The sequence below is a fragment of the Mastacembelus armatus genome, chromosome 14 (assembly GCF_900324485.2).
Source record: "Mastacembelus armatus chromosome 14, fMasArm1.2, whole genome shotgun sequence".
Classification (NCBI taxonomy): domain Eukaryota; kingdom Metazoa; phylum Chordata; class Actinopteri; order Synbranchiformes; family Mastacembelidae; genus Mastacembelus; species Mastacembelus armatus.
Genome location: NC_046646.1, coordinates 12781561 through 12796785, shown reverse-complemented (window position 1 = coordinate 12796785; position 15225 = coordinate 12781561). Strand labels below are relative to the sequence as shown.

At 40.3% G+C, this 15225-nt stretch overlaps 1 protein-coding gene across 2 annotated transcripts; it reads right to left on the bottom strand.

Annotated features, from left to right (window-relative positions):
* Positions 1-1736: 1736 nt before the first annotated feature.
* On the bottom strand, positions 1737-13124 carry pitpnab (phosphatidylinositol transfer protein, alpha b). Of its 2 annotated transcripts, XM_026328585.1 has the most exons (12): positions 13009-13124; positions 10326-10356; positions 7132-7277; positions 6340-6431; positions 5482-5489; positions 5104-5178; positions 4713-4796; positions 4522-4599; positions 3950-4060; positions 3619-3741; positions 3035-3117; positions 1737-1968 (listed from the first exon to the last, which is right to left on the bottom strand). In XM_026328585.1, the coding sequence occupies exons 1-11, from the start codon at positions 13023-13025 to the stop codon at positions 3070-3072; spliced, it is 813 nt and encodes a 270-aa protein (XP_026184370.1). In that variant the 5' UTR covers positions 13026-13124; the 3' UTR covers positions 1737-1968; positions 3035-3069. The 2 variants fall into 2 exon arrangements, with proteins under 2 accessions (XP_026184370.1, XP_026184371.1); XM_026328586.1 differs by lacking the exons at positions 5482-5489; positions 10326-10356; positions 13009-13124 and having other exon boundaries at positions 7132-7178.
* Between the last annotated feature and the right edge of the window lie 2101 nt (positions 13125-15225).

The window sequence follows — 15225 nt, the reverse complement described above, 5'->3', positions numbered from 1 at the left end:
TACCTTACATAAATCCCCTGTACTTGCTCTTACAGTATCGACTGTGGTTTTCTACCTGTTTTGATGGCAGTTTTTTGGCCCTGACACTTTCTCACAATCCAAATGTATGATTTAGTCAACAACATAGCACTGCGTTCCTGACATTAGCTGTTGCTTGCTCTTTAAAGTTCCTGCACTGTTAAAATGAGGAGGAGAGTGTGAGGGAAACAGACGATGGAAATGTACGAAAAAGGTAACCAAGGTCAATGGAGGCCAAACAGATGTCAAAGAGAGGAAGAAGTGCTTGCTGTTATCACCTCTCTACTTCTGTAACTTCCTCACCTCTATACTCAGCGAGCATCGGATCTCTTCAAGGACACGCCACTGTACACCACTCGTACACTCATGCATATACTGAAAAATCACACTTTTACAAATAACAGGTTTCAGATTCCAGCTGGAGATATCCCACCTCATCCAAAGACAGACACGACAATACCAGAATTTAATAAATAGGTTATCAACCATCCTTGAGTTTCAGCTTGGGCTCTGCTTTACTAAACTTTTTCTCACTTTAGGAACAAACTGTAGAGTAAGGATGATAAAAGAGGGACCAACGTGTCATGGTAGTTATTGCTATCGCTGGATAAGACCATTTATCCACTGGAGGTGACAGAATGGGTGACAGGGCCAGAGTTGATTCAGATCACATAAAGTTTTTCTTTCGAAGAACAATTTATGTATGCACAGCGATCAGAAGGAGCTGTATATCCATTGATTGCTTCTGCCATAATAAGTTAAAGAGTTTTGCAGTAAAAAGATGTGATCTGTAGACAGAAGGATTGTCAGACAAAAACAAAAGAGACAGCCCTATTCACATTATGGCTGTTCTAGTTGTCTACTGTGCATTTTACATTACAGACTGATACATTTTACTTCTATCTTTGTTGACTACCTCTCTCTATGCATGTGTGTATGTGTGCATTACTATATATTTGTACTGAGATGTGAACTTCAATTACTGCACTTTCAAAGTGTGTTTAAATAGCCTGATGAAACTGAACAGCTAGAAATGAAAAATAGGTCTAGAAACCTTGATGACCTACAGATGCTACAAAAACACACATACATCTACACGCACACTTTCTCACACACACACACACACACAAAAGCATACACACAAACTCACAAAGCAGCAGAAAAGCCAATAAAAGCTTCAATGTATACACTGGAAAAAATCCTATTTTTTTAGGTCGGGAATATAGCGGAGACGACATAATGCCCTCAGCACAGTCCTGACCTTGCAGCTGTGGTTTGGAGACTTGCAAATTTAACTTGAACAGCAAAAGGAAACACTGCATAAAGCTTGACACATTTTGAGGAAAGAAAGTACCATGACAAATCAAAACAAGAAAAAAAAAAAAAAAAAAAAAAAAAAAACAACAACACAGGACCCAAATCCAGGTACAGAAAATAAACTCCAATAAACATCCACAAACAAACGTACAGACAAAATCATTTTAAAAACCCTGTTTATGTATATTTATATATATATTTATATATATACTGTATATATCTATAGTTCAATATAATAATTCAGCTCCTCAATATACTGTATATACACCATTGGGATGTCTTAAATAGAAATAAATCCTAAATTGCAGAGATATGTCACTATTCTCTGCAGCTTAAAACAGTTTAGAGACTGAGGGAGAGAACTGACTGACAAGATCTATGGTGTTGCTACTGGAGGCCTCAGAACAGTTAATAAGATCAGGACACTGGAAGGAAAAACAAATAGAGACGGATGGGACTCAAGGGAGTTGGGATGAGGTGGCGGAGATCAGCTGAAAAACAGGAGTTTACTGGGTCCAGGTCCCTGAAAACCAGATTGTATCAGGGGAGACAGGATTTGGACCGACCAGTCGGGTGCTATGTCAGTTGGAACAGGAGGAGGATGTGAATCCGCTGGTGTCTGGGCATTCTGGTCTGAAAGAGACAGGAAGTGGAAAGTGCATAAAGAAAAGAAACACGTTGTTGTCAACATAAACACACGTTTGATGGGATTTTGTAAAGTGCCTTGATGTGACTGTGCTGTGATTCGGTGCTATAGAAATAAACTGAACTGAATTGAATTTTTGCTAAAGCTCACAATTATGTAGTTCCCCTCAGCTCTATGGAGGGTTTTAAATTTTAATTTTAAATTGTAATGTTTTGATTCACTCCCACCACTCTCAACAGCCTTGCTTCTAGCTGCAGCAGATAGCTGAAAAAAAAAATACACTGTACGCTACATGCCCCGCACAACAATACACAACAATAGACATACAAGGTTAGCAATGTAGCTGGTGACCTTAGTCAAGCAAATAAAGAACACGAAAGAAGAGTGGACACTGGATCAGGGAAGGCTCTGGGTCTGCTAGATTTAGGCAAATACTGAAAATAAACAGGCAACCTGCTTGTCAACCTTACATCTTTCCTTTACAAAGTGGAAAATAAGTCAGTGTTGCTGTTGCAGCTTGTTCTGCTGCCAACTCTTCTGTTGTTTCATATCCGGGCACCTCCTCCTGCCCAGCAGTCACCTCAGCCCTTCCCGCCTTTTCCTGTCACCTCCACACCTGCCTGCACACCACTTCCCCGTTCCGTCATGAGCTCTTTGGTAGATATACCAGCCCACTTCCACGTGTCCTTGGCCAGATTGCATGTTGTGCTGCCTCAGCTGGAGCTTCTCACCTTTTTCCCCCGTGTGAATTCTTCCTGTCCTTTTCCTTGCCTGCCAGTTTTTTAACCTCCTACGAGTTTTTGGACTTTATCTAGTGTTTTTGCCTGCCTGCTGACTTTGTCCCTTGCTATTCCTCCTATCCCTGACATCTCTTTAAATAAAAGTGAACTTTCTGAGTTATGCAGTGCAGCATTTTTTTAATTTTCATTCCAAATTTGGAGACTAAACTATCCAATAATTCAAACAAATCAATAGAGATTCAAAAGAATGTGCTTACACAGATAGAGTGAATGAATATCGACCGCAAATACCAAAGTACAATTCTATACTCACCTGATGAGCAGCAGCATTCACAGTCTGACTCAACCTCAGTCTTCTAGAGCCACCATCCCTTTCACTGGGTCCTTCACTCTCATCTGACGTACACAAGAAATCACACACTGAAATGTTGTAGCTGAACGACAGTTTACTTTCTTATACAAACATAAGTGTGTGCGTGTCCCCACAACCTGTCCTGTTGTGTGTTTATACGTATTTATGAGTACTGGCTCTTCAGAAATGTGTCAGGGTACTGACCTCTATATATAGGACAGATGCTTATTCAGAGGCATGGCAGTCAATACTAGTCTGCTGCTGGCTTTTGTCAAGCCCATAAACATAGGTCAGTAGGGGCCTACTATACCTACTAATAGGCTGAGGAGGTGGTTATCACCCATTTTTCATTGATCCTGTGAATTAACAGCCAATTACAGCTGACATGCATTGGCGATTACCAGCCATTATCACTGACATAAAATGTGCTTTAAGATGTTTTTATCATCGCTTCATCTGTAGTTTCTATGGGATGATAACGACCTACTGGATCTTCCAGTGGATGGGTCTGATGCACTCTGCCCGCCTCAGGTTTTATCGCCTACCTCATCTAGCTCCTTGCGTGTCTCTTCCTCCATGCGACGAATGTCTTCCATGTTCAAGTCAATCCACTTGTCGATCCAGCAGAACAGCTGACGGTGGAAATTAGTGAATAAACGCTTCTCTTGCTGAGGTACAACAAAGGGAAAGGAAGAGAAAATCACACTGTATTTTAAAGTCCAAATAATAAAGTCCATGTATTTGTTTACCAGAGATATTTAATGACCTAACATATGGGATGAAGAACATTGTGGCACAACAGTTCACAACAGGGGAAATACTGGGCAGCAAAGGAAATAATGCAAATATGCACCACAGTCTGAACTGCAAACAAACCTTTTGAATGAAGCTCTCCACTTTATTTTGCAGGCCCCACCACTTGAATTTGACAGTGACCAGTTTGTAGGCACACATGTGTGGGCAGTCTGTCTTCTTAGGCAGGTCCTTCTGCAAGTGCACAAATACATAAACAGAGATTTTGAATGATTAAAAAGCTTTAATAAATTAAAATCATTAAAAATTGTATACTTTAGATTCAACACTTTGCATTTTGTTTTTAATCAGTTGCATTTAGAACTGTAGTTGTGATTTCAGAAACACTAAAATTTATAAAAATAGCAGCTGAAAGAACTGTTATTGTGTATTGCATTGTTTTTAAGATGCTCCCCACAGATTAATACAATTTGTGAGTTCCCACAAGAGATCTCAGTGTCCTCAAAACTTGCTATGGCGCTGGTTAAATTATGAAAACACACTGAATAAATATCACTGTTACTAAGCAACGTTTTGTGATTTTTTTTTTAAATTTTGCATATCAGTAATTAGCAGTAATGTAGTTTATCATGCATGTTCTGTGGACTGAAATCTGAGCTCTGAGGTTAAAAAACATTCCAAATAAGATGCTTTACTTTCCAGTCTGGTCCTAGAGGGCCTCGTCCTGTTTTCATTGACTTGAACTTGCAAGGATCCTCCTCTGGCTTGTAGTCCTGGAAAGAGACAAAAAAAAAAAAAAAACAGACCAAACCTCATGAATCAGGAAATTTAAGAGATCTGTTTGCTCTAATTTCAACGTGGTCTCAACAAAACTAAACATACTCACCTTCGGCTCCACTTGACTTCTGTCCGCAATATCAATATAGACTACATCCACCTTTTTCCAGGTTTCTGCATCCAAACCGTGTACCTGAAACAGAACCACAGAATACAGCTACATACAGCTGCTAGTGTCTGCACACAAAAATATGGGCGAAATATTTGCAGCCCTTGTGCATGATCAGTTTTTTTTTCCATGTTCTTTTCATAGTCACTGATACACATAAACACTGAGTGAACAGACTGAAGCTGATAGCAACAGATGAAATGGCCTTCACCAGTGCCATGTATGAATTACAGGGTGATTGGAAATCAGGTATTAGTGGTGTTAAATGAATACTATATACTGCATTAGATTCCTGTCAGATCATGCAGTTTCACACAGTTTTACTAATTACATTTTCAAGGTGTCCCATGTCAGGTTTGTGCCATGTCTCAATCTTGATCAGGAAGTTATCTTTCATATACTCATTCTGCAGAGAAAAGAAAATAATCCAGTAAATACGAGCAATATATATTACCTATGGAAGTGAAAACACACGAAAACACACACACACACACACACACACACACACACAATCAAACACAAAGTAATGGCGTCTGGCTATCCCTGCTACTGCTGTGTGACTGAAACAGGTCATATTTCCTTCTCAACTTTCAGGTTTAGTTGGCTCTCTGTATGTGCATCAGCGTTTGGTGTGTCATGTTTGTCAACATGCATCAAATTTTAAAGCACTAAAAAAAATACTGGGAAACATTAGGAAAGAAATACTTACAGTGATAACTGAGAGCCAGATGAAGTAAAGCGGAGAAGCAGACACAGAAAGAACAATATTGCAATTATCAGTAATGGACAGTAACATTAACGTTAACAGTAATGGACAATGTACAAAGCTAAACAGTATTTGTTAGTGAGTGTATAGGTTCAGGTTGTGGTTTTGACTGTGTGTTTGTGTGACAGATGATTGTAAGGCAGCTTTAGTATGTGTGTGTGTGTGTGTGTGTGTGATGTCAGCCTAGAGAGCTTGAGTGATTGCAAGGCTCTTCTCACTGGACATCCAGTAAATTATTCAACTACTCTGCCAAGGTGACAGAGACCCAGAGATCAACAGAGAGAAAGAGCCAGGTGCCCAGAGAATGACAAGCGCTTTCACAGCTCAGCATCTATATAACCACAGACTCATGTAATTTTTTTATGATTAAGGTGCAGATGATTATGTTTAGCATCAACATTTTCCTTTTAAATCAACTATGTCTACAACGGATACTCAAGTCCTGGGTTGTTGGTTTAGTTCAACAATCAGATTGCAGAATGCAAATCTATCAGATATCATGTGTCTTTTGATTTTTTCAGGATGGATTTGATTGCAGCCTCCAGGATTATTCTGTAAAACAGCTGCATCCTATAAGTCTATGTTCATCAGATTAAAAGTTAGTTTAGAAGAGGTTTCTTCCTGGATCCAAAGATCAGTGAAGTTCCTGTTTATTTTCAACTGCATATCTTACTTCTGAGCTACATATTGTATTTCTGTTTTTATTTATCTTTTTTCCTTCATAGTGTCTACTCCTGTAACCCTGCAATGAAAAGAAGGGTTTTTGCTTCCATGTGCCAACTGTTTGTTTAAAAACGCTACCTGTGCGACAGTATGGGTACGCGTTCCAGGCTTTCTCGTGGATGTTGAGAGCTGAAGCTGGAGCCAACATTCTGACGAATGACGGCACTTTACTGCAGGACAGAAAAGTGAACAAAACAGCACACCATCCTAAGTTGAACAGTGTTTGCATTATTATATTAGTTATTGTTCACATATATTTTAATCGTGCTACAATACAATACAATGAAATTCAAATTTTAGGGCACAGTTCCTTAATGTGTGACTGTAGGGATAAGGTTTGCATTCATGGGCAGTAAAATAACACCCAAGACTATTATTCTTGTCTTGAGGCTTTGAATTAACCATCATTTTTAATACCTAAATGCAACCGTTTATATGTAACTAAAGGAACATTTGTACACTAAATATAAAATTCTCTCATCAGCAGTTTAGTTTAGCATGAAAACTGGAAGCAGGAGGAAGCAGTTGACAGCGAACATGGCAAACATATTATCTGCTTAGCATATGACCTTTGTCACCATATGTTGGCATACTGAAGTGAGTCTTTATCTCAAGGTACCACTCAGTTTTAATTAAACTCCAGGCAGAGCCAGGCTTCACCCTGCTTCCAGGTTTTGTGCTAAGCCAGTGACATTGTCCGTACCGTATATACATGAGAGTGGTATCAGGCTTTTTATCTACCGCTATGTAAGCAAGAAAATTTAAGCATATTGCCCTCAGCCAAGGAAGAAATGAAATCATCTTTCTCACTAAAACGTCTGTGCACCCATTGCCCTAGTTAGCACTTAAACCTGTCAAACAGCTTCTTACCTCTGCAAATGATAAATTTTGTGTGTGTACTGTCCCTTCTCTCCATCCTTCTCATAAGGCTCATTTTTTAGCACCTCTACTCCTTCTCCTCCACCCGTCTCATTCTTACTAGCTTCAGCCACAGAGTACAGCTGGCCAACCTGGTACTGAAAGAAGAGGGGGGAAAAAAATAGGCTTGACTGAGGCAGAAGTGTAAGTTTAAAGCAGGGAATAAATCCCCCAAGTCCTCTTTTAATTAATGCATGTTGAAGTCGCCATGTACAGTATTATCCTGTAGATGAGTTCGCTTTCACAGTCACCTACAGCTCTCCTTTATCATTTTCCTTTTGATTCTTCAGTTCAGCTATTTCAAGTTTAAATGGTGGATTTACTTTTTTTTCTGAACCTTTTCATTATCATTACCATCTCCTTTCCTTATCCTCAAATCTTCATGTCTCCCATGTATTCTTGTATGTGCTCAACTTTTCTTCTTGTCTCATCTACTTTTATGTTATTTCCTGTGTATGTTTTTTCCTTTTCTCATTCCTTCGCCCCTTTTATCCCATCTTCCCAATCCTGAGTGTGTAAACATTGGACAATGGTTCCTTTCATTTCTAAATCAAACTCTAATCCACCACGTAACCCCTGCATAAAACTGGACTACACACATAATAACAACATCGCAAACATGGAACAGGTCCATGCAGTCCTGTATTTATGCAATAATTTCCACATATGACATTTCCTCTGTAAAATGAAACCATGACTATATTACAGACTACATTTTTACACATAATCCACACAGGAACCACAGTGCACTGGAGGGCATGGAAAGGTTTGTCTTACTTAAAAACTCAAGACCAAGACTGTTACAACCATTATTTGTATATTTCTGTACAGCTCATGAGACACAACCTCATAGGTCTTCTCCCATATCTATGAATTGAAGTGCCTGGAGGATTTAAAAAAAAAAAAAAAAGAAGCAGATTATCCTTCAATTTCCTAGACCAGGGACAGCACTTAGATTAGCCAAGAGCTGAGTAGACTTTGGCTGTAATTCCAAAAACTTATATATCACTATAACTAAAACTATGACATTTACAGGAATATTGAACTGAGGCCAAATCCTAGATATTTATGCCATTGGACTAAATGAATAAGTTTTTATGATTATCCACCAATATCATTTATTTAATGGAAGCCACTCATTGTGTTTGGCCCAACAGTGTCAAATAATCACTAATGCATCAGTTGTTTTAGATATCTTATACTTTTAGGAAGGTGGCCAAGGCAAAGCATCAATGAAGAAATCAGTTACCATACTGACACTGTTCCTTTTAACTAAAAGGCTACTCCTTTACAGAAACAGCACTGAAAGATAGAAAACACAAAGACCTGAGTGAACTGTGCCAAGCAGATTTAATGACCTTTACATAACGTGGACACTGATGTTTCGGGAAGAAAGAACAAAAACCTTAAAGGTCTCTGGACTCAATTATGAGACACACACACAGTGAGCAACAGAGAGAAAGTCAAATATAAACTGGACCTTAAATCGGCTGAGGATACTGCAACTGTCCACCAAATAAATGGGGACACCAAAGCCTCCTGGGTAACAGGGTCGGACAAATAGAATTTAACATTGCCTTGTCGGATGACCAGTTCTACCCAAACTTTTTTACTTTCACAAAAATAAAACAGTGATAAAGCTTAACAGTTGACTCCTGGCAAGAAGTTAACAGACAGGAAATACACTATTCTGACAATTCAGTAATTTCTCCAAGGCTCTTCTCTGTCTATGGCTAAAACAGCCTCATTCAACATTTACTCTCCAAAACAAAACCTTTGTCCAAGAGATTAAACCACCAACAATAGTGGAGAGTTGGGTTTTTAGGATCTAATTTACTAAAGTCAAATTGTGGACAATATGGAAACGGAATCAATAATGAGTTTTAATCAGTGTTTAGAATATCTGTTATTTACTGGCAAACTACTAAGGACTGCTGCTTCAGACTTGAGAGTGGGTGACAGAGAAGATGAGGCTCTAGAGGGATGTAATTCAAGGGCACAGGGGGGCCATGTTATTCCAGGGACAGGGGACATTACTCAGATGTCCTCAGGCTTTGTAGATCACATTTAAGTTAGCTAGATTTTTTTTTTAGCATTTCCTTCAACTGGGAGATAGTATACACAATTTCCAACCCTGTTTGAAATGAACCCTGAGTCATTACACAGAGAACCTGTATCATTATATGGAGATATGGTTAAGCCAACAACACTGAATGAGAAGAAATGTAGATTTAAAGCCTTGAAATTCCAGTGCTGGGATAAAGAGAACATAAAAAAATGTCAGAAGATGTTTTTAAGTCTCAGATTTAGCTTCTTAAAATCCTACGACTTGATGTAGCACAACGCATTAATGGCAGCTGCTCTTTTCATGACTTGCATCAATGAGATGAAACCAGACAAAACTAATTAGCCCTATATGACTATAAATGCCAGACACAACAGAGAAGATGCCATCCATCCATTCATCCATCCATCCATCGTCTATACCCCCTTATTCCTATTTCAGGGTCACAGGAATCTGCTGGAGTCTAAGAAGTTGCAATATTACAGATTTTATCCTTTGAAAAAAAGCATGCAGCTCAATATTAAGGAAGGCAATCCAAATGTTTTTTTTACATTGAATGTATTTTCCATTTACATGTAACTGGTGTTTTTTATGAATATGTAAGGAAGATGTGTCGTTCTTATCTTGGCTGCAAACAGGTCATCACGCCTTTGAGCATTCACTGGCGCTTTGCAGATGAACTGTTTCAAATATTTATCTTGTCACCAATAGTATACGTCAAATGGCTTGTCCCAAATTACTGTCATGTAAGTGGAAATAATCCATAAGTGTAGAGGACAAGGGGGTGCACACATGTCATAGGAAGTATAGAGGAAGCACAGACTGCAAAGGAAGTCAGGATAACAGGGGAAAGAGGGACACATGACAGAATGAGAGCATGGGCAGTTTAATTCAAGTCTGACTGGAGCTGTCTTTAATCTGATGGATGTTCATCTGAGCTGTAAACATCAAGAAAACACCTCTTCCCAACAATGAGTGCAAATATTGGAAATATAAAACAGGTGTTAGAACATGTGCATAGCATAAATATACAGACATATAAAAGTCCGTTGGCCACCCAAAAACGACAAATGAAACTTACCTCCTCCACAGAGATGGGAAGAATCACTCGACTAGAAGAAAAAGAAAAAGAAGACGAGTTACTCCAACAATCATAAAGTAAACTGTGAAGTGAATTAATGTGGAGAAATCCCATGAGTGACACACTAACATGAACTAACATATTTTCACCTGGATACAGATCTGGACATAAATTATCGGACAGCAAACGTGCGTCTTATTGATGATGCTGTCTCAGAGGACTGTGTACCTGAGCTGACGTAAACTGAGGATTTGTTTTAGAGGAATTTTACCTCTAGAGGGCAAAGCATAGCTGCTAATTGAACAGAAAACACTATGAAATTCTGAAACTGAAATGTGACACCAGGTTTTCCGGTCGTTTGTCTGAGCAGATCATCTAAAGCAGAAATTATTTTTTAGTAACTGTAACTGCAATGGACAGTAATGTGTCAATTGGAACTAGCCATTTAAACACACCACATCACCTTTTTTCTCTGACATGTGTTTCATACCACATAATGCATTAATGCATATTTACAGCATAGAGCTTTGTTGATGGTTTTGTGACTGTGATGTACAGTATACCCAAATTCACATAATCCTGCATCCCACTCGCCACTGATTCTAATCTGGGTCTGAGTCCCAGCCAGACATTGGACGGGAGACCAGATGCTGCAAGGAAGGCAGAGACAGTGAAAACCAGTCCCATGACAGCACTAAAATATGATTGTACTTAAAATATATCACCTAATTTTCATCCTAATAAATTATAGGTGATTTGTGTGTCAGCCATAATATATATATCCATCCATCCATCCATCTTCTATACCCGCTTTTCCTGGTTCAGGGTCACGGGGATCTGCTGGAGCCTTAATATATATATGATGCATATATATATATATGTATATAATCTTTTTGTGTAGCTTAGTATGAGGTAAACATTTCATCTGATCAAAATTTTACCACTCAAAGTATGAGAGTCTGAAAATCTCTTTGGTCTGAAGGGCTTGTCAGGAATATCAGGTGTCTCTCTGTTGCTTCAGAAAACAAATACTCTCTGCTCTTCTGCCTTGCTCATCTTTTGTGTCTTCTCCTTTTGTCACTCTGTCCTGCTCTTTCGCTGCTACTCATTCTCTCCGTCACGTCATACATTGCACCGTGACTCCTGTGTTGCTGTGCACCTGCCAAAGCTCATCGAAGTGGAGAACAAGTGGACCAGGTGTGATTTAGGCCAGTGGTTCAGCGGAGCAATACGGAGTTAAAAAAAACAAAACAAAAAACACCTGACTGCACTACGCTCGGGAAGAATCCACCGTCTCTTGGCTCTCATGATGGCATCTCGGTTTGTGTGTGGTGCATGTGCAAGCCTCTTCATGTGCCTGTGTGTTGACAGCGTGTAAGTGCATTCAGCATTTAATCGTGACTGATTTAATTAATTTCCAGGCAGACTGCTGAGGCCCAGACTCTCCCTAATCACTTCAGATCTTTAGCAATGCCATCACTCTGATCCTGAGCCTTTTCTGTGCTGGGCATTTATTGATTAAATATGTGTGGTGGGAAATCAAGGCAACAATCAATACTGATAAATGTCGGCCCATTTAAGACAATGATCAATGTAGATTTTTTTAAGTGGAAGCTGCCAATAGCTCAAATTTGTGCCAATTTACAGTAGCCTAGCTCTGACCTTGTGGCTATATAAACCATAAAAAATCATTTAAAATTGAAAAATGGTGGGAATGCATGACATATATTAAAGGTTCCATAGAAAAGAGGGTGAAAATCATCTGAAAACAGACTTTAACACAAATAACACGAAGGAATCTTTCCAGAGGGATCACTGGCTCCATGAGGTGAAATGAGTTAGGAGAAGAAAAATGAAGGAATCTCCATCTGACAACCACGTCTAATGTCTGAAGGCCATTATCATCATCGGCCTTACCCTTATTCCAACCACCAGCTGATTCTGTCTAGGCCTCAGTCAGTTATCCTTACAGTACCATGGCCTGTTAAAAAACCCCCAGCTCTCTGCCTTTCCACACTCGAGCCCACTGTATTTGTCCTCCACTCCCTTTACCCAGCTGTCAAATTCTCAGTGATGTCTGAATGGAGCCTCTAAATCTCTTAATTTCTACATTAATGCCAAAGCCTTGCACCCGCCTCCCCAACTACCCACCCCATCTCTACTTCAGCAGCCCTCCACGCCTCGCTGTTTCCATTCCTCCAGAGGTAAATGCCGGAATGCTACGGCAGTGGTTTCACCTTCACCGCGCATCAATAACACGGTCAAGCGGCTCACGGGGATGGACGCTGGCACGCTCAGCGCGCCTTGCACCGGCCATCCCTCCATCAGCACCGCCACTCCTGTCGAGCATCCGTCATTTTAGCACCCGACCGAGGGGTATCGTAAAAGCCTCCCGATTCTGACTTGAAGGCTTGTGATGCACAATGTGAAGGGCACAGCCATGTCTGCGCCGGCTGCTGATGCGACTACAGCCGCGGCTTTATCATCTGTCGGTTTATTCTGTGAATTCTTTAGGGTGATGGAGTGCCGTAGCTGTGCATGAAAAAATGATAACAGATACGGGATGTCGACATCACCCTGGCCGCACTCGTGTAATTCCACTCTCGGGCGAGTGGCCACAATGTCAGCGCCGCGAAACCAGACGCATAAACGCGCACACATTCCCCCCGACTCGGCTACTTACAATTCCTTTATGAGCATGTTTGGCGGTGCAGTATATTCCACAGGGCAGCAGCTCAGCACAGGTCCAGAAACAGAGTCGATCCTTCCCTCCGTTAGTCTCTTCTTTCTCCGCTTGTTTCTCTCCCACCTCTCCCCCTCTATGTCATTCTACCTCCACAGTCGCTTATTTGCTTCACGTTCACTTCCTGATCGGGGCCGCGGCGCGGCGTTGCTGTTGCGCGCAGAGCACCGAGGCCTGTGCAGAGCACACTACACTACACACACACACACACACACACACTGAAAACACGATGGTTCACAGTGGAAGAGCTTGTGGTTGTTAGGGTGGGTCCATCCAACCAAAACACAATGACTGGAAAAGCCAGAGTCAAAATAAAAATAAATACATGTAGACAACTTAAAAAAAAGAAAACACTGGCTGTTTTTGGAAAGAGACCAGGTTGACAAAAATTTAAAAAAAAAAAAAAAAAGAAAATACAATAAGGTTTGTAATTTAAACAGTAGATTAATACAGCGCCTGTAAGTAAATTCACCTTCCTTTATACTGGAGTAGGGTAGGATATATTATACAGAATTTAACTAGAAAAGAACCTCACTGGAACTAAAATCAGGCAACAGCAGCACCAGAACCTAAAACCTTGGTTACAAAACTAAAGACTTTTAATAGATAAAGTCTGGACAGGTTAATCAATGGTCACAAATCATACAGCCATATAGGGTAGTTTATCATTGACATAAACAAACATTAGCCAAGACTTAGAAATAAATAAAGATAAATAAATCAAATGTCATAACAATGCTTGTGGTGCAGTCCAGGACAAATGAGCGTCTCTGAACTCTTTTTCTTAATAGTGTGCTTCTCCTTCTGCGTCATCGCAGTCGCAGTGACGTAGAAACGTGGTCATTCACCATCAGAGTACAAATGGATGTAATACGGGGGCCACCACCGCTGGCACAGACGCTCAGTGCGTCAGCTCTCTAAGCCTTTTAAGCAAAGTCCCCGCATCTAATGTGATTATCTGCCTCCAGAGATTCCAAACCCACTGGTGTCCACTAGATCTGTCACTGATGACTGACATGACATGATTTGTTTGACATTACAAGAACTTCAAAACAGGCCACATTTCTGGATTATTGCTAATAACAATCATATATGAATGTTGAAATTGTGGTCAGGCTTGACTCATAAATCCAACGAAGGAATTACAAATTGATCTGTAATTCCCCCAAAGACCCATAGAGGTCTCTGACCGTATAGTGGTCCACCACCCACAGGTCTGTAACATGGTGTTGACGCGTGATGCGATGACAAGGCATCACAGCTTCCTAATCCAGCCCCACGAGAAGTGAGTGCATGTGTGTGAGTCTGAAATTATGTAACAGTGCACTGCTGCTGTATTTATAGCACATCTGTATCTGTCAGCATCCGCCTGTCTTCTGTGACTGCTTATACCATGTGTAATGTAATGTAGCCTATTGAAGTTAATGGTATCTAGGGTTTAATGTCTTTTCACAAAGCTTCCCTTCTAGTTTCTAAAGATAACTTGACATATAGTGGACTGAATTTAGGAAGTCTGGTCAAATTGTTCAGAAGAACATGAGGTGAATGGCCCTCTATTTCTATATTTGCTTCTTAGTAAGTGTAGTAAGCAGTGGGCTCATGTTGCTTCTTTGAACTGTGTCAGTGAACATACCACGGGGTTGCTCAGCCAGAGAACAAGCAGCTTCTTCACTGGGCAACACCAGCACCAGGCCAGCAGAGCTCCAGGAGTCACTGCCCCTGGTGTGTGGGTGACATTATCTTAGATCCCTCCTCAGGCGATGAGACAGGCAGGGGTGTCTAATGATAACTGTGTTTGAGTTTGAGTGTGGCATCAGAAGCAGTGCAGGGAGCCAACAGGCCAATAAACCAAACTTAGTTACAGGCTTTTGCAGGTAATTCATTGTTTGACTCTGCTTGTATGAATTGTTTCAAGAAAAGCACTCACTGTTGAGGATCCGTTTAATTACTATATCTTGCGTTATCGGACCACAACAGCACTTCATCAATGCTTCCACATCCAGTTGTCAACCAGACCAGTTCACCCAACGGAGCCGACACAAGGTAACGTCATTCCAAGCTAACATGTCGTCTCTGTCAGGTATTACACAATAGTATTATTGTTTAAAAATGAAAAAGTCTGTTTTATCAGATTACTCGAGAAATCTCTAAAATATT

Bases quoted from the DNA above. Each gene is read 5' to 3' on its own strand.
- pitpnab (XM_026328585.1), bottom strand. The intron at 6,432-7,131 runs GTAAGAAGCTGT...TCTGTCCTGCAG, and splicing joins AAAATTTATCATTTGCAGAG to TAAAGTGCCGTCATTCGTCA. The intron at 3,118-3,618 runs GTAGGCGATAAA...TGTGTACGTCAG, and splicing joins CACGCAAGGAGCTAGATGAG to ATGAGAGTGAAGGACCCAGT.